Here is a 19350-nt window from a genome sequence, read left to right on the forward strand (position 1 = left end):
GGTCACACATGGGCTCCACCATTAGAATAGCCCTGAGCTTGCCCATTAACACAGAAAACAAGTGGAGTTTATCGTTTATAGAAAATAGGTGGCAACTTACAACCTGGTTACATTGACTGCTGTGGGCCTACATCTAAAAAAAAAAAAAAAAAGCAAACATATTCAGAGGGGGAAAAGAGAGTGTTAATACTCTCAACATGAGCGTACTGAGCAATTTGAAACATAGATCTAAATAAGACAAGCTGCAGTTCATTCCCAAGCAGGAAGCATGAATATGAATTAAGTGACAGCCAATCCTTTACTTGTTCGGTGGATATACGCGTCTATTTCATCATTTTTCTGACTCGCACGCGGTGGGTTCGCAAACACTGATGGTCATTCATTCTTGGCTTCTTCTGGCTCCTCTTTGACGTCCTCGTAAGTGGAGTCTTCCTCTTTCTCCTCCCCGTCATCGGGCTTGGAGTTGGGGACCCAGAGCCCCGAGTCGATGCAGCGTTTCATGTGCGTCTTTGCCTCCTGAAGCACAAATTACAAGACATTACAAGTAGTGGACCCGGTCAGCAGTTTGTACCCGCATCCATCGTGTACCGTACTGCACATTTGCATAACGTTTATGCAACACGAGCAGAAGCACGACGGCATCCGTGCCCACTTGACGTGCGGCCAGGAATTTACTGGAACAGACTGTCTATCATCCAGTCACTTACTGTTGGGTCCATCTTGCTGATGACATCTTGCAGCATTTGGATGTCTTTCTCATCGAAGCATTTCTGCATCTCCTGTAGTTGAAGGAAATGAATACAAAAAGGTGAGAAAAATATAATTTAAAAATATATATTTGGGCTGCACGGTGTAGGAGTGGTTAGCACGCAGACCTCACAGCTAGGAGACCTGAGTTCAATCCCACCCTCGGCCATCTCTGTGTGGAGTTTGCATTCTTCCCGTGCATGCGTGGGTTTTCGCCACAATAGCCACAATGTCTATGACAATTATTAGAGATCTCTAGACATGAAATAGCACCCCTATAGTCACCTTTGAACACAACTATAGGATGTAATTAAAGCAAATAAAGACATTCAAGATATAAATTAAGATTGCGTGTACATGCCCATGTTATTATATATTATAATGATCATGAAGGCTGCACGGCGGTCGAGTGGTGCATGCTAGGTTAATTGGCGACTCCAAATTGTCCATAGGTATGAATGTGAGTGTGAATGGTTGTTTCCGCAATCCTTGTGAGCATAAGCGGTTGAAAATGAATGAATGAATGATGATTAGCTATGCTAATTTGCCATGCTTTTATTTTGAATCTTATTTTGCATTGAACAGGAAGTCAATGCTGTGTAGGTTTCATTTCTCCATAGGTATGAATGTGAGTGTGAATGGTTGTTTGTCTATATGTGCCCTGTGACTGGCTGGCAACCAGTCCAGGGTGTACCCCGCCTCTCGTCCCAAGACAGCTTGGATAGGCTCCAGCACCCCCGCGACCCTTGTGAGGATAAGCGGCATAGAAAATGAATGAATGAAAAAGGCTTCGCTACATATCTTAAAAGAAAGCCCGTCAACTATACATCCGGATGTGGGAGTTGCAAAGAGGCTAACCTACCTAGCATGATGCTGCTGTTCAAATGTGAGTGTGATATTAGCACTGTACCCGAGTTCGATTCCACCCTCGGCCATCTCTGTGTGGCGTTTGCATGTTCTCCCCGTGCTTCCAAAAACATGCTAGGTTAATTAGCGACTCCAAATTGTCCATAGGTATGAATGTGAGTGTGAATGGTTGTTTGTCTATATGTGCCCTGTGATTGGCTGGCAACCAGTCCAGGGCGTACCCCGCCTCTCGCCCCAAAGACAGCTGGGATAGGCTCCAGCACCCTGGCGACCCTTGTGAGAATAAGCGATAGAAAATGAATGAATATTTAAGCGTTATTAGAGCCCTCTAGACATGAAGTAACACCCCTATGTTGACTTTTAAGCTCTTATTACCCAAATTTGTAAACAAAAGGAAATAAAACCTTTTAGGGGCTGCACGGTGTAAGTGTGGTTGGCACACAGGCTTCACAAATAGGAGACCCGAGTTCAATTCCACCCTCGGCCATCTCTGTGTGGAGTTTGCATGTTTTCTCCTGGTACTCCAGTTTCCTCCCACATTCCAAAAACATGCTAGGTTAATTGGCGACTCCAAATTGTCCATAGGTATGAATGTGAGTGTGAATGGTTGTTTGTCTATATGTGCCCTGTGATTGGCTGGCCACCAGTCAGAAGAAGAAGAGGAGTCACCTGCGGTAGAGACTCGTACACATCAACAGGGTCAAGTCCTCCGGGTCCAAGCCGTTTCTGTCGTTCCTCTTCCTCATATTCCTTCATGGCCTTTTCGATTCGGATCTTCGCTCGGACACGCACCCGATCCTTGAACGACTCCATCTCGTCGTTGAAGGCATCCTGATACTGCTGATCGGATGTCTACAGAGGACACAGTTACGCGCCGTATGAAGTATGTGAGTTTCATTTTCATTTTACACACGCAAACTCACCTTGATCTTGGCGAAGAACTGACGGAAGCATCCTCGTGGATCCACCTTGAGGCTTTTAGCCAACTCCAGGATAAACTGCATGACGATTGTCTGGTGGGCCACTTGCTCCATCAAGGCGTGTTTCTAAATAAACAAAAAAAAAAGGAAAGCTCGTTTGGTTGATGCTGGACAAAAGTATTGGGACACAGCAAAATGATATATCCAGCGATTTAAGGAGGAAACGCTTGAAAGTACTTGCCTCCTCCACTTCCAGGTCGATGCACATGATGACCAGGTAGTTGGCAGTCTCTTCACACACTAGATGAGGGTTGTCAGACAAGTACTTTTGGCTGTCGTCCCAGCGTCGCAGCATGCCTGGCGGCCAAGAGAAGACGACACTGAAGGATTGAGCACATCTCAGGAACAGCAAAAAAAAAAAAAAAAACAACAATTCATACACTCTCACCAAAATGCTTGATCTCCTTCTCATATTTTTCCACAAAGGTCTTGTGCTTTTTCTCCTTCTCTTCTTCGGACTCCTCTACAGCTTCGGGTTTCATGTTGACAATGCTCTGTGGGCGAGAAAAATACTAATCAGGAAACCACAAAAAGTCTTTTTTCAAGGGGGTTAGCAGCCATCGGTGGAAATTTCCAGAAAAAAGATGCAATATTAATGTATCGCCATTAAAAAAAAACAGAATGTGCAAGGCTTTCCATTTATAGTAATGGTAAAAAAAACACAAATAATGGCTCTTTTGCACATTCAAAACGCTTTAAGTTCAGTTTTAAGCATTATTAAACACCTACAGCATACAGTATTTCACATAGAAAACATGCAGTTAAACAGCATCACATCTTGTTAAAACCTCTTCCTGCTGGAAAATGCTGTGTAAATAGACATGTGCGACATGTCTGCTGAACTTTAAGTTCAGTTTTAACCATTAAGAAACATCTACAGCATACAGTATTTCACATAAAAAACATGCAGTTACGCAGCATCACATCTTGTGAAAACCTCTTCCTGCTGGAAAATGCTGTGTAAATAGACATGTGCGACATGTCTAATGAACTTTAAGTTCAGTTTTAAGCATTAAGAAACATCTACAGCATACAGTATTTCACATAGAAAACATGCAGTTACACAGCAACACATCTTGTTAAATCCTCTTCCTGCTGGAAAATGCTGTCAATAGACATGTGCAACAGTGCCCTCTGCTGGATTCATAGTTGCACAACTCTTCTTCCCATGCAGATCGCACCAATGATAGAAAATTGTGTAATATTTCCACCTATAATCTATTTTACACTGTTAGAATTCATAATTTACACTATTTTGCTTGCTTTGCTGTTATTTTTTTATATTCTTATTCTACTGTATTTGCTATTTGTACCTTATTTTATTTCACTATACTATTTTACAGAGTACCATTCCCTTATTTTCTTGAACCCTGCATGCACACCCATATCTGTAAAATGCTGGATCTGTGAACTTCTCTTGGAGATTAAGTATCGATCTATCTGTGCAGCTTGTGAGAAGGTGCATTCAAGGACTGTCAAACAAAGTGGGACAAACAGCCGCTTGTATTAAACATTCTGTTCTATTTATATATAACTCTAACTGTATATTATTTTTTAATAAAATACTGACCCATATTTCCAAAATTGATATGCACTTAAAATTTGATGTAGTTATCATTGTAGTTGCATATTAAATCCTTACTTATTAGAGATTATGTTAAAAATCATGTGATTAATTATGAGTTAATTATGGAGGAAAATGTGATTCATTGCTATTAAATATTTGAATTGATTGGTATCCTTAATCAGATGAGTGGTTAGCGCGCAGGCCTCACAGCTAGATGACCAGAGTTCAATTCCATCCTCGGCCATCTCTGTGTAGAGTTTGCATGTTCTCCCCAGGTTTTCTCCGGGTACTCCCACATTCCAAAAACATGCTAGGTTAATTGCCGACTCTTATTTGTCCATAGGTATGAATCTGAGTGTGAATGGTTGTTTGTCTATATGTGCCCTGTGATTGGCTGGCGACCAGTCCAATCATCTGGTCTATCTACACTCACCTTTTTGTCATGTCGCCTTAAGATGCGTTAAGATAACAAGAGTGTTAGGTTTTTGTATTTATTAAATTACCTCTAATTGTTCTGAAAAAACAAAAATCTTGCCTCTTATCTTATCTTATTCGGAACCCAGCAGAAAAATCTTCCCTAGACATCCATATATCCATCCACTTTCTATTTAATTTACTGTTAAACAAGCTAATTAAAGCAGACAAATGAAAGCCAAGAATGGAGCAAATGCTAACGCATGAATAAGTGAGGGTTGGTTATTTAACTTTAAAATCAATTTTCAAGCTAAGTTTAGCATGTTGGAAGAAACAGTGAGCGGTGACTGTGCAAAAATGCAAATGCAATCATAAAATGTAAGCTGCAGTTATGAAGGCTCCATTCATCAGATGTCAGTCCGAGACAATATCTGAGATTTATTTGGAATGTGCTGAAGCTGATCATTCCGGGATTTTACGACAGCTTTTATGGAGTTTATGTATTTTTAAAAGAGTGTGCTCCGAATTATTCATTTTTTTCTTTTAAATGTGTATATTCCGGACGGGAATGATACACTTTTATCGTTCTTCACTTCCTGGTGACTTCAGGTATAATGTACAGCGAGTGTGTCACGCCTTTAACTGCTCCCCACCTTGCTGAAACCTTCTTTGCTGAGCGTATCCACGTTCCACGGCATCTTCTTCTCCTCCCGGCAGTGGTCTTCCAGCTTCCTCTCCCAGTCGCGCTCCTCTTTCTTCAGCTTCTTCTCCTCCGTCTTTACCTTGCTCACATCGGCTTTGTTGTCCTCCGAGGCGGAGAGGCTCATGTCCTGGATTTTCTTCTGCGTTTCCACTAACTTGCGGCGGCAATCTGTGAGTCCCTTGTTCAGGTCTTGTGTTTTCTTCTGGAATTCTTCCATTCGTTCCACGCGGGCCTGAAAACACAATAAGTGTTTTTTTTTTCATTACATTAGTCTCAAACCTGGACACACTATATTCTATTGAGCCTTGTCCTTTCACAATATACTTGTTACACATTTATGTTGCAGTTTTGTATACATGTTGTTAGTGGTATCATGATAACCACACTTGGAAACAGTTTTTTTTAAATTGAAAAATTATCTTAGCTTTGCTGTTTGTAAGGAAGTACAGCAAAAAAAAAACAGTAGGACTGATCTGACGTTTTAAAAAGACTTAATTAAAGAAAACCACATATCAAAGATCCTCTATATGACAGAGATGCTTTGCTATTTTTATCAACTTAATTCTAGTCCAATATCCACTTTGTGACACGGAAAAGTGTCTAATTACAGGCCGGAATTGGCCCATATACCGACCGTGTATCCCTAGTTTATTTACAATGACATTATTTAAAAAATCTACATCCCATGACGTCACAGACGTCGACTAACCAGCAAAGCTTCTATTGAGAATATATGAGCTATTCGACATTTGTCATATACCTGGTGTCTCCACCTGAAGAGGCTGGGTGTGTCGATGTTTGGGTGGGTGTCATCTTCATCGTCGGATACCTCAATATGGTCCCACACGCTGTAGTCTATCCTGGACATGATGCCTACCAGCTAATGAGTGTCCTCGACGCGTTAGTGGCGTTAGCTATAAGCTTATGATTCGGCTCAATGAGTGGAGGTCGCGATTTTAAGTGAGAATCATAAATTTGAAAAAAATATAAAACTTTATATTAGGATTGCCTTCAACGCTTCAAGAGGTTTAACAAGAAATGCGAATAAAAACTACACAAGAAAGGAGCTAGCATGAGCTTGCTGCTACATTCTAGAAAGTACTCCTGTTCATTTCCGGTGGACGTTGTACGTCTGACGTCACGAGGCGCGTTGAGTGCGTGTATAACTCCTCCCCCTTTTTAAAGGGCCCTACATCAAAATTTTAATTTACCGTACACAACAAAACAAGTATTTTTTAATATTAAATTCTAAAGATTACATTTTAAATAGTATGCAATAATAGTAATAAAAATATGTATACTTGTGTGTTAGCAAAACCATTTATTTCATATTATACTCATCAAAAAGTGCACAAGGTTCAGACCTCCTTTATTAACACTGCATTTCCTGCTTTAACCTGTTTCTATAAATATAACGAATGGTTGGTGGTTCCAACAGAGACTTGCTTTAAAGTCATAATTGGTTACAATCCATGCCTTTAGGCTCATGTGCTGCTTTTCCCATCAGTGTGTTTGGGGTCTTTAAAACCGGAGCAGCAGAGGGATCTTGCTGAGTGTATCTGGCAACACCTCCGCATGTCATTGATCACATCCACACACATGCTCTCGATGTACTTGTTAGCTGCGGGAAGAAAGTTAGCGAGTTAGCATCAAACATATGACTTTGTTTTAAAACGTACGGTAAACGTATTACAGAAACTACATATGACGTACCTTGTAAACACACTTGGATTGCACAGGCTTGCTTTTGGCATGGGTCTTTTTGTGGCATTCCTGAGCGGAAATAACAATTTTAACTCCAGAGGAGACCGCTAGTGTCACGGCTTACGCTACTTCCGCTTCCGCATTCGGAATGTTTTGATCACGTGATGCGCAGAGGGGCCAATAAATTTGCCTAATAGTGTAACAGCGACATCTATTGGCATTTTATAGTTTTGTAGGCGCTTGAACTCTAGCAAAACGTATAAAGAAACAAAATATATTTTTAGAAAACGTTATATTTTACAATTAATTTTCAATTTAAGAATATTAACAGTACACGAAACACATTTGCACATTATTTAGAGCAAGGAATCTCCATAAAGTTGAACGAATATCCTCTTTGTTTTAATTTTTAATAAAACAACCACATGGCAATTTTTTTTCCAACTCTTCACCATGACAATCATGTTAATTCACAAACTAATCATTTTTTTTTGTTATTGTAGTCTCACCTTAAACAGTCCCAATACTTATTAACTCTTGTTTCTATAAACACAATCTGCTTTATAACAAAGAAGCAACACATGGATAATATATAAGAACAATGTGATTTAATCAATATAACAATATAACTCAGATTTTTAACAGAATATGACATTGTGACATGAAGTGGCATTTACCTACTAAACTGCAGAGAGTGCTAAGCGTCTAATGGGGTAAAGCATGGGTGTCCAAAGTTTTTCCTGCACGAGCCACACAGTGAAAAAATAATGTGGGGCCACTTTTATAGTATTGTATGGTTAAAAAAATATTATCAGTATTATTATTCCTTCTGCCCCCCCCACAATGCTCTGCATCTAAACATGGCTTTGTCTTGTAGATGTCAGCTTTACAGATGCCACGTCTGCTGCTATGTTGACGGTGTGTTTTGGTATGAGCCATAGTAAAGGTTATATTAAAAGGTAATTACTGCCCCCTAGTGGTAGCACCTGTCATTTTTGTCCTGTTTGAGGTGAGGCATTTATTTAAAGTGATTGTAGAGAATAGAGTAACTGCTACACCCCTATTCATGTTAGAATAGTGACAAATGAAGTATAAATATTGCATGTTTGAGTCTTAAAACTCGCCACAGTGTGTCCTGGTGATTGTTTTTTCAAACCCGAAGGCAAACCAAACGCTTTTAGACCTCCTTGGCCTTGACGGTGAAATGCTTGCTCTTCTTCCCTAATTTATTGGAGGCGGTGCAGGTGTAGGTTCCTGGCAGCAAGGAGGAGGAGGCGAGCACGGCATCGCTCTCCTCCCTCAGCTCGTACACGGAATGGGAGGCGTGCCAGCTGTAGAGAGGGGCCGGGTTTCCTGTGGCGGTGCAGTTCAGTGTCGTTTCAGCACCTTCTGTAATGTCCACACTTTCTGGTCCAGGACTCTGGAACACTGGGGGAACTGTGACGGGGATACAGTAACGCAGGTACTGTTTAAAATTGGGGAACAATGAACATCAGGTATGTTAAGTTATAAAATCAATCGCAAAGCAAATTAGGTAAATATCTAATAATATGTATCATTTTTTGTTTGATTTTTTTTTAAATAAAGTATAAAAAAAAGTAGGGTTTTAGAGTTTGCTTGTATTACTTTTGACGTTTTGTTTTAAAAAGAAATGAAAAAAAGTATTTAAAAAAAGTAGGTTTTTAGAGTTTGTTTGTATTACTGTTGAAGTTTTGTTAAAAAAAAATTGAAAAAGTAAAGTATAAAAAAGTAGGTTTTTAGAGTTTGTTTGTATTGCTGTTGACGTTTTGTTTAAAAAAAATTGAAAAAATAAAGTTTAAAAAAAGTAGGTTTTTAGAGTTTGCTTGTATTAATGTTGACGTTTTGTTAAAAAAAATGGAAAAAAATAAAGTATAAAAAAAGTTGGTTTTTAAGTTTGCTTGTATTACTGTTGACCTTTTGTTTAAAAAAAATGGAAAAAATAAAGTATAAAAAAAGGTTTTAAAGTTTGTATTACTGTTGAAGTTTTTTTTTATTTTGAAAAAATAAAGTACAAAAAAAGTAGGTTTTAGAGTTTGTTTGTATTACTGTTGACGTTTTGTTTTAAAAAAAAATGTGAAAAAATAAAGTATAAAAAAAGTAGGTATTTAGAGTTTGTTTGTATTACTGTTGACGTTTTGTTTAAAAAAAATTGAAAAACAAAGTATAAAAAAGCAGGTTTTTAGAGTTTGTTTGTATTACTGTTCACGTTTTGTTTTTAAAAAAAATTGAAAAAATAAAGTATAAAAAAGTAGGTATTTAGAGTTTGTTTGTATTTCTGTTGACGTTTTGTTTAAAAAAATGAAAAAATAAAGTATAAAAAAGTAGGTTTTTAGAGTTTGTTTGTATTACTGTTGATGTTTTGTTTTTAAAAAAATGTGAAAAAATAAAGTATAAAAAAGTAGGTATTTAGAGTTTGTTTGTATTTCTGTTGACGTTTTGTTTAAAAAAAAAAGAAAAAAGAAAGTATAAAAAAGTAGGTTTTTAGAGTTTGTATTATTGTTGACATTTTGTTTTTAAAAAAAATTTGAAAAAATAAAGTATAAAAAGTAGGTATTTAGAGTTTGTTTGTATTTCTGTTGACGTTTTGTTTAAAAAAAAAGAAAAAAGAAAGTATAAAAAAGTAGGTTTTTAGAGTTTGTTTGTATTACTGTTGACATTTTGTTTAAAAAAAATTGAAAACAATAAAGTATAAAAAAGTAGGTTTTAGAGTTTGTATTACTGTTGACGTTTTGGTTAAAAAATGAAAAAATAAAGTATGAAAAAAAGTAAGTTTTAGAGTTTGTTTGTATTACTGTTGACATTTTGTTAAAAAAAAAATTAAAAAATAAAGTATAAAAAAAAGTCGTTTTTTACAGTTTGTTTGTATTACTGTTGACGTTTTGTTTAAAAAAAATTGAAAAAATAAAGTATAAAAAAAAAAGTAGGTTTTTAAAACTCACAATACACAGATGCTATCAGGGTGTCCGAGGTGACAGTCAGAGGTGGTTGTGGTCCCTCCGGTCCGAGTTCGAGCTCTGCTACACAGCTGTACCGTGCGCCGTTATCGGCCTTGGCGGGCGTGATGACCAAAATGGAGGACACTTGCACCGGCGATGGAGACGTGAGGTCAGAAAAGGAGCGGTTATACACCTGGGTGTGGCCCCTGTACCACCTCAAGTTGAGGTACTGAACCGGAGCGATGTTCTGCACCTCGCAGAGCAAGTGGTACTCTTTGCCCTCCACCATGGGTCCGGTGTGATTCTCGGTCCTGATGGTGACGCTGTCTGGGCTCTCTGTGGGGGACAGGACCAGGCACTAACATCGAGTGTCGATTGTTAAAAAAAGAGGAAGTGGTCTTACTGTAGAGGACGAGGTTCAGTTTCTCCTCGCACTGGCGAGGCGCCGTGAAGAACACCCCGTAACAGATGGGCTCCTCGATCCAGTCGATGAGGCTGTCCACCTTCCATTGGACGCTCGGGCCCTGCTGAGTGTGCGCCGCGCTGATGGCCGACTCCCATCCCAGAACGCGTACAGGCCGGGTGGCCTCGCAGCTGACCGACACCGGCTCCCCGAAGCCCACCACTACCCTGGGGGGCTTGAGGATTAAGGAGCAACCATCACCTGATGCTGGGACAAACATTAGCGATTAGGTTGGCCTGCTCGTTCTAGAAGAAGCTTCACAAATCACACGTTAGAAGGTCAAACTATCCAAATAGTTCTGGGCCTAATTGTATCAATCCACACCACTTGCAGGCGCTGTTTCCACAGTTTGATGCCGTCACGGGTTGTGACCAAATGTAATAATAAAATAATAATACATTTAATTTAAACGCACTTTACATCAAATGAATGATCTCAAAGTGCAACAGTTACAAAAAATAAAAATAAAAATAAAAATAAAAATAAAAATAAAAATAAAAATAAAAATAAAAATAAAAATAAAAATAAAAATAAAAATAAAAATAAAAATAAAAATAAAAATAAAAATAAAAATAAAAATAAAAATAAAAATAAAAATAAAAGAAAAATATAAAAATAAATAAATTGTGTGTGTATATATATATAATACAAAATAAAAAATTAATAAATAAAAAATAAAAAAAATATTAATAAAAAAATTAAAATAATAATAATAAATACAAAATAAAAATCTAAAAGTTAACAGCAAGTGTCACAACAACACAATAAGAACGTCTAAAATAAGTAGACCAGTGGAGGTGAAAATGACCAAAGCCAAACTAACACAACACAGTGAATCAAAGACATTAAATATGCATTAAAATAAATGGCAAGCTATGTAAAAGCTTTTCTAAAAAGATATGTTTTTTAATCCTTTTTTTAAAAACAGTCACAAATTTTGGCACAAATGTGCCAAAATAAAGTCTTCCCATAGTTCAAAATTGACAAAATTCACATTTGTGACACAGCAAAGCAAGAAAAGCATTCTTTTTATGTTGTGTTCACATGCTGCTACAATTTTAGATACCAACAAATAGCAAGTAAGGGCAATAAAGCTGCAGAATGCTCATTAAAAAGCAGCCACAGAAAGTCATTTAACAACTAAGAGGCCACAATCATTTCCCTGCATTGCCATCGACTACCACTAAATAAAATAAAATAAAAAACACACCATATGAAAACAACATAAGTGTATAAACACACTTAACATCTTACCTGAGTAAAACATGCACATAGTCCACAGAATCCACGGCACAAACACCATTTCTGCGGTGAAACGTCGGCGAAAGAAAAATCCCAAGTTGCACAAGCTTGGCAAACTCCGCAGGGAACAATGCTTGTTCAACACAAGGGCCCCTTCATCCCAGCTGACTTAAGAGTGGGTGGGTGGGGTGGCGGGGTTGGGGGACCAGAGGGGCGACATGGGAATGTAAAAAAAAAAAAGTTTAACACTGAATAATAAAGCTAAAAACTCAAGGAAAAACTACTTACCTTTGACGTGACATCACTGATGGATGATCGAGAAGGACACCAACTTAGCCATTCCATCCCTTTCCACAGCTTTTAATGAACCGCAACTTCCCTAGCACCACCAGCACTCGTGCAGCCCCAGCCAAGCAAGACAATTATCTTGCTGCTCGCTTGTGTTGCCAGCCATGTAGATAATGTCTACTAAATCTATAGCATTATACCAGCTGTACACTGACTATGACGATTATTAGAGATCTCTAGACATGAAATAGCACCCCTATAGTCACCTTTGCGCACAACTACAGGACAAAATTAAAGCAAATAAGTCATTAAAGATATAAATTAAGCTTGTGTGTACATGCCCATGTTGTTATTATATATTATAATGATCACAAGGGCTGCACGGCGGTCTAGTGGTTAACACAGACCTCACAGCTAGGAGACCCGGGTTCAATCCCACCCTCGGCCATCTCTGTGTGGAGTTTACATGTTCTCCTCCTGCATGTGTGGGTTTTCTCCACAATGTCAATTAGAGATCTCTAGACATGAAATAGCACCCCTATAGTCACCTTTGCGCACAACTACAGGACAAAATTAAAGCAAATAAGTCATTTAAGATATAAATTAAGCTTGTGTGTACATGCCCATGTTGTTATTATATATTATAATGATCATGAGAGCTGCACGGTGGTCGAGTGGTTAGCCTCACAGCTAGGAGACCCGGGTTCAATCCCATCCCCGGCTATCTCTGTGTGGAGTTTGCATGTGTGGGTTTTCTCCACAATAGCCACAATATCTATGACAATTATTAGAGATCTTTAGACATGAAATAGCACCCCTATAGTCACATTTGCACACAACTATAGGATATAATTAAAGCAAATAAGTCATTTAAGATATAACTTAAGCTTGTGTGTACATGCCCATGTTATTAGATATTATAATGATCATGAGGGCTGCACGGCACGGCGTGATTAGCTTCACAGCTAGCAGACCCGGGTTCAATTCCACCCTCGGCCATCTGTGTGTGGAGTTTGCATGTTCTCCCTGTGCATGCGTGGGTTTTCTCCGGGTACTCCGGTTTCCTCCCACATTCCAAAAACATGCTAGGTTAATTAGCGACTCCATATTGTCCATAGGTATGAATGTGAGTGTGAATGGTTGTTTGTCTATATGTGCCCTGTGATTGGCTGGCCACCAGTCCAGGGTGTACCCCGCCTCTCGCCCGAAGACAGCTGGGATAGGTTCCAGCATGCTCATGAGGATAAGCGGTAGAAAATTAATATTTAAGCATTTTTAGAGCCCTCTACACATGAAATAACACCCCTATATTGACTTTTAAACTCTTATTACCCAAATTTGTAAATAAAAGGAAATAAAACCTTTTAGGGGCCGCACAGTGTACAAGTGGTTAGCACACAGGCTTCACAAATAGGAGACCTGAGTTCAATTCCACCCTCGGCCATCTCTGTGTGGAGTTTGCATGTTCTCCCCGTGCATGCGTGGGTTTTCTCCGGGTACTCCGGTTTCCTCCCACATTCCAAAAACATGCTAGGTTAATTAGCGACTCCAAATTGTCCATAGGTATGAATGTGAGTGTGAATGGTTGTTTGTCTATATGTGCCCTGTGATTGGCTAGCGAATGTCATTGCTGCCTGCATTCTTGCATCCAGCGACCTCGCCGCTTTGTGAGATCCCAGCAGGCAGGAGCTGTGGCTGTTGTTTGCAAGACTCCCCGCTGTGACCAGAATGCTGCATGCAGCCTATCTGCAGCACATGTAATCAGATGCTTTCTGTTATTTATAGCGCACACAGCTGCGATAGTGAAACTGCACACCATACATAGGCCTTGCATCAGAGTAACAACTTCATGCACTTCAACTCCTGTGTTGTGTTTTTTTTCCCCCCGTCATTAAAACAAGCAGAAGCGATTCAGAGCCTGGTTGTTGTGGCAACGCAGGCTGAGCATACAGCGTTGGAGTCACCTAAAGTGGACGGGAACGGAATGTAAAGATCTGTGTGATTTAACAACAGCGAGAAGGGTACAAGTGAAAGAATATTTTTCTTTGTTTTGGACATTGCATACTCTTCATCCATTTAATGGCTTGTTTTGGGGTTTTTTTTTTGGCAAGTTTGAGAACAAAGCAAGTGGTTGTCTTGATTTAAAATGGGACTCACAAGTCAGTGCAATTCATCGCTTGAGATATTAAGGTGCAACATGCTTTTAAAAACACACGCATATACATAAAACAATGGAACCTTAAAATTCAAACGTTGCCATAATTGTTTACTATATTTGGTAATATGAGTGTAAAAGTGACCATAGGGTTGTTATATAATGTCTACATGGCTCTAATAATATCAAAAATAGTTTTGAGAGAGTCATAGACATGTTTTCTATGCTCCAATTACAAATATTGAATCCTACTTTATGCAAATTCACCTATCATGGTAAGGACTCGAACCAATTAACTGTGATAAACGAGGGGTGACACCCTGGACTGGTCGCCAGCCAATCACAGGGCACATATAGACAAACAACCATTCACACTCACATTCATACCTATGGACAATTTGGAGTCCCTAATTAACCTAGCATGTTTTTGGAATGTGGGAGGAAACCGGACTAGCCGGAAAAAAACCCACGCATGCACGGGGAGAACATGCAAACTCCACACAGAGATGGCAGAGGGTGGAATTGAACTCCAGTCTCCTATTTGCGAAGCCTGTGTGCTAACCACTCTAACACCGTGCAGCCCCTAAAAGTTTTTATTTCCTTTTATTTACAAATTTGGGTAATAAGAGTTTAAAAGTCAATATAGGGGTGCTATTTCATGTCTAGAGGGCTCTAATAATGCTTAAATATTCATTCATTTTCTACCGCTTATCCACATGAGGGTCGCTGGGGTGCTGGAGTCTATCCCAGCAGTCTTCAGGCAAGAGGCATGGTACACCCTGGACTGGTGGCCAGCCAATCACAGGGCACATATAGACAAACAACCATTCACACTCACATTCATACCTATGGACAATTTGGAGTCGCCAATTGACCTAGCATGTTTTTGGAATGTGGGAGGAAACCGGAGTACCCGGAGAGAAGGGGGAGAACATGCAAACTCCACACAGAGATGGCCGAGGGTGGACTCGAACTCGGGTTTCCTAGCTGTGAGGCCTGTGCGTTAACCACTCCTCACCGTGCAGCACTCGGGATAACAATCAATTTTTAAAGAAGTATTTCTTCATCAATTATGCCGATAAGTCACAGTCAAGTATGATATTTTTAAAATAGTATTTGTAATATTCTGAACTCATGCTTCCGCGCCAGTATTACACTAAGCAGAATAATGCAAGAGTTGTGCAAAGTGGATCATGTTGTCCCACTTCCCCCAGCAACTCATCATGAACTCCATTTCACCCCAATTCGAGTTCACGAGGCAGGTCAATTGATGACTGTGCAGTTTGACTCCGAAACAGATTTGTTCCGATGTTGCCGAATACGTTTGACTTTTAAGGTTCCGGTAGGCAAGCAAAAACACACATGCAACCAAAAGTGGCACAGTGAAGTACAACAATACAATCTCAATCATGTAAACATAGTGTGAGTAAACAAGTGTATGTATCGTAGTAGTAATGTGCATGCAGGGTAGGCCACACCCCTTAGGCCTAAAGCATTCATCGTAAAAATGTTTTTTTTTTAAATCATACAGGACCTGACGTAGGTCGTCCCCTGCTATAGCTGCCCTTGTTAAACGAAAACGTTCCTTGAGGAGTGACAAATAAAAGTCCGCCGATGATGAGAAGGACTCCCAGGGCCAGAAACACTCCAACCACTGCTGCGAAGGTGGTCCAATCCCCTGCGGGAGACGGGAGTTTTCCGTTATTGTATCGTCAAGTATTCTGAGATTGAGAAACTGCGCCCTGAGAGTTTCTCTGCTTGTAGGCCACCCCGCATCCCATAATGACAATGACAAGAAACAACACAGCGATTAAAATCCCAGCGGTGGTCCCGCCGGAGCGACTACCTGCTGAAGGACAACAGCAAAGAAGTGAAAATTACGCAGACGTTACATCGACCGAAGGTGAGAACGCTTAAATAAATGGCGTCTTACTTGGAGCTTCGCTGACGGTGAAGAGTTTGGTGGTGGCGCCCAGGGAGTTAGCGGCGGTGCACTGGTATGTGCCGGGATGCTGGAAGGATGAGGTCAAAACGGGTTGGTTTTCCGTCTCCAACATCAAGGGGACCGGGAGAGTCCAGCTGTATCTCGGAGGCGGGTTTCCAGAAGCGCTGCAATTTAAAGTCATGTTGCCTCCAATGGGAAGTGACAGGTTCGTGTGAGTTTCGTTGAAGGTGGGCGGGTCTGTTGATGAAAGACGACGCAAACAGAGCATCAGAAAATCATGTCTTTACCGTTACTGTGTATAATACCTTTAGTCTAATACCGAATTATTGATTTATGTGGAGCAAAGAGTAGTGAAATCTGCCCAACGCATTGCCGGAGCCTCACTTCCTGCCATCGGGGACATCTACAGGAAGTGTTGTCTCAGGAGGGCATCACAAATTGCTAAGGACTCCTACCACCCAGTCACTTCATTGTACTACTGTACATATTACCGTTATTACTGGAGCCTATCAGTGGGTATATTATCACATTTCTATACAAGTGGTGGTAAGTAGCGTCATGGTCTGAGGCAGCGGATACGGCTGGAGGGACCCAACAGAGGTGGATAAACCTGCTTTTCATTCAGGTTTTCAGTTAATAATGTTAACACACAAAAAATACAAAACATTAGTTGTTCATTCATTCATTTTCTACTGCTTATCTTATGGGGGTGCTGGAGCCTATTCCAGCTGTCTTTGGGGCAAGAGGTGGGGTACACCCTGGACTGGTCGCCAGCCAATCACAGGGCACATATAGACAAACAACCATTCACACTCACATTCATACCTATGGACAATTTGGAGCCGCTAATTAACCTAGCATGTTTTTGGAATGCGGGAGGAAACCGGAGTACCCGTGTCATGCACGGGGAGAACATCCAAACTCCACACAGAGATGGCCGAGGGTGGGATTGAACTCGGTCTCCTAGCTGTGAAGCTAACCACCACTCGACCGCCGTGCAGCCCTCATGATCATTATAATATATAACAACATGGGCATGTACACACAAGCTTAATTTATATCTTAAATGACATATTTGCTTTAATTGTATCCTATAGTTGTGTGCAAAGGTGACTATAGGGGTGCTATTTCATGTCTAGAGATCTCTAATAATTGTTATAGACATTGTGGCTATTGTGGAGAAAACCCACGCATGCACGGGGAGAACATGAGATGGCCGAGGGTGGGATTGAACTCGGGTCTCCTAGCTGTGAGATTTGCATGCTAACCACTCGACCGCCGTGCAGCCCTCATGATCATTATAATATATAATAACATAGTCATGTACACACAAGCTTAATTTATATCTTAAATTACATATTTGCTTTAATTATATCCTATAGTTGTGTGCAAAGGTGACTATAGGGGTGCTATTTCATGTCTACAGATCTCTAATAATTGTCATAGACATTGTGGCTATTGTGGAGAAAACCCATGCATGCACAGGGAGAACATGAGATGGCCGAGGGTGGGATTGAACTCTCCTAGCTGTGAGATCTGCGTGCAAACCACTTGACCGCCGTGCAGCCCCCATACTGTTCATACTGTTTATAATCTGCAATAGCCATACTATAGTCATTTATATCCCTGTATATATCCACACTGTATCATAGTCATAGCCTGTTATAGTTTGTACATATATCTGTCCATTTACAGCTCTATTTACTAATAAGGTATTTATAAATTTGCACTTCTGATTGGATGCTGACTGCATTTTGTTGCCCTGTAACAGAGACATGAGCAATAACAATGACGTTGAATGTAATCTAATGTAATCTAGTATAGATACAAAATGAGCTGCAGGCTAAAAATGATGTTAAAAACATTGGGTGGGTGACTTGGTCCTGCAAAACCATGTAACGACCTTTCACAGCTAGCATGAAAGCAGACATCATCCCCAAAAAAGAGGCAGCAAACATAACACTTACAAAGCACAAACAGCTTCTGCGGCTCCGAAGACACAACAGGAAGTATGGGCCCCGACGGCCCAAAGTCCAGCCTTGCTTCACACCACACTTGCGTTCCGTCATCCTCTCTGAACACTGTCATAAGATGGCCAAATGTAGCATTGATCGGCTCTTTGTTCTCTATCTTCCCTTGTGTGGCCAAACCGATGCTCCTATTTCCTTTGAACCATTCCACCATGACTTCACGTATAGGTGCAACTTGAATGACCTTACAATGTAGGATGAACGTTAAGCCCTCCTTCTGCGGCTCATTCTCTATCCAACCATCTATGGTCACACTGTCAGGCATTTCTGCAACAACAACAAAAGTGACAAAAGTGAGCTTGTGTTATTGGAGTACACAATCCAAATAAAAGGCTACCAACTGTAAGTAGTGATGGGAAACTGATGGGTGCACTGAGAGCCATCTTTGAGATTGGCAAAGCACACAGCATTCAACCTCCAGTCTCTCAAGGAGTCAACATGCAAGGTGATATTGGTCACTCCCTGCTGCAGTCCTGTACCCCCGGAGGAAGACTCCCAGCCCATACCCTCCACCTGGTCGGATAAGGCCTTACAGGTGGCGGTGAAGGAGCCCCCGAAAGGCACCACGGCTTTGGCTGGACTCGTTTCCACTGGACAAGAGTCGCTTGCAGTCTGTGCTGGAAGGACATATTATCAGACAGTTAGGGTGCGTTCAATGTTATCATGTTAAGCTCAAATTTGAATCAAAGTACCAGTGTTACATGCCGGACAGATATCTTTTTAAACTGATAATTTCGATGTAATTGTTACATAAAGAACACATGAGACAATGTAAAGTTATCATATGATACTTTACATATTAAGAAACAATTGTTGAAGGCGTGGTTGGCCCAGAAAAGAAAAAATGTATTCCTGCGTTATCCTGCTATATCCTACATTAACTGTGTGGGTAATCCTTAAGCTAATGCTAACATAACTTAAAGCTAACGTAAACTGCTATGTTTACGGTAAAGGGAAACAAAAGTTGTACCTGCATACGCAAATAAGCTGAAAAACACGATGCACCACATCGCGACGACACTACAAAAGAAACAACTTTACGGCTGAATTGTGTTTAAATGGTCCAAAAAAAGATCAATTCGGTCTCAACCTGGTGACCGTCCGTTTACAAATTTAGAAAGTAAAAGTTACTACGTGCTGCGTTCAGGTGTTCCTCGTCTTGCTGAGATACATGTGTAATGACGGGAAGTAGGCGTAAACACTTAAGCAGTAAAAAACGTCAATTTTGTGCGTCACTGGAGAGGTTGTGAAAGGTTTTTCTAAGGTGAAGAAATGTGTCCTTCTTACT

General features: G+C 40.2%; 4 protein-coding genes across 6 annotated transcripts; all 4 read right to left on the reverse strand.

Moving 5' to 3' along the window:
* Positions 1-62: 62 nt before the first annotated feature.
* Positions 63-6415, reverse strand: LOC131103227 (hsp90 co-chaperone Cdc37-like). The gene is made up of 8 exons (XM_058049335.2): positions 6039-6415; positions 5229-5510; positions 2983-3088; positions 2776-2891; positions 2538-2660; positions 2284-2466; positions 708-779; positions 63-516 (listed from the first exon to the last, which is right to left on the reverse strand). Exons 1-8 carry the CDS (start codon positions 6144-6146, stop codon positions 376-378), a joined length of 1131 nt encoding a protein of 376 aa, XP_057905318.2. The 5' UTR covers positions 6147-6415; the 3' UTR covers positions 63-375.
* Positions 6416-6584: 169 nt separating this feature from the next.
* On the reverse strand, positions 6585-7153 carry cmc4 (C-x(9)-C motif containing 4 homolog (S. cerevisiae)). Its single transcript, XM_058049662.2, has 2 exons — positions 6992-7153; positions 6585-6899 (listed from the first exon to the last, which is right to left on the reverse strand). Exons 1-2 carry the CDS (start codon positions 7047-7049, stop codon positions 6763-6765), a joined length of 195 nt encoding a protein of 64 aa, XP_057905645.2. The 5' UTR covers positions 7050-7153; the 3' UTR covers positions 6585-6762.
* A 761-nt stretch (positions 7154-7914) lies between these two features.
* Positions 7915-12859, reverse strand: LOC144901859 (transmembrane and immunoglobulin domain-containing protein 1-like). 2 transcript variants are annotated; one of them, XM_078797183.1, is made up of 5 exons: positions 11933-12859; positions 11657-11808; positions 10343-10609; positions 9943-10275; positions 7915-8419 (listed from the first exon to the last, which is right to left on the reverse strand). In XM_078797183.1, the coding sequence occupies exons 1-5, from the start codon at positions 11944-11946 to the stop codon at positions 8160-8162; spliced, it is 1026 nt and encodes a 341-aa protein (XP_078653309.1). In that variant the 5' UTR covers positions 11947-12859; the 3' UTR covers positions 7915-8159. The 2 variants fall into 2 exon arrangements, with proteins under 2 accessions (XP_078653309.1, XP_078653310.1); XM_078797184.1 differs by having other exon boundaries at positions 11657-11812; positions 11933-12857.
* A 2146-nt stretch (positions 12860-15005) lies between these two features.
* LOC131103280 (cell adhesion molecule 3-like) lies at positions 15006-19245 on the reverse strand. Of its 2 annotated transcripts, none has more exons than XM_058049405.2 (5): positions 19033-19245; positions 18404-18679; positions 18000-18329; positions 16021-16269; positions 15006-15765 (listed from the first exon to the last, which is right to left on the reverse strand). In XM_058049405.2, the coding sequence occupies exons 1-5, from the start codon at positions 19070-19072 to the stop codon at positions 15611-15613; spliced, it is 1050 nt and encodes a 349-aa protein (XP_057905388.2). In that variant the 5' UTR covers positions 19073-19245; the 3' UTR covers positions 15006-15610. The 2 variants fall into 2 exon arrangements, with proteins under 2 accessions (XP_057905388.2, XP_057905389.2); XM_058049406.2 differs by having other exon boundaries at positions 15614-15936.
* Positions 19246-19350: the final 105 nt, after the last annotated feature.

The sequence above is a fragment of the Doryrhamphus excisus genome, linkage group LG16 (genome assembly GCF_037039965.1).
Source record: "Doryrhamphus excisus strain RoL-2023G ecotype Guam linkage group LG16, RoL_Dexc_Guam_v1.1, whole genome shotgun sequence".
Taxonomy (NCBI): domain Eukaryota; kingdom Metazoa; phylum Chordata; class Actinopteri; order Syngnathiformes; family Syngnathidae; genus Doryrhamphus; species Doryrhamphus excisus.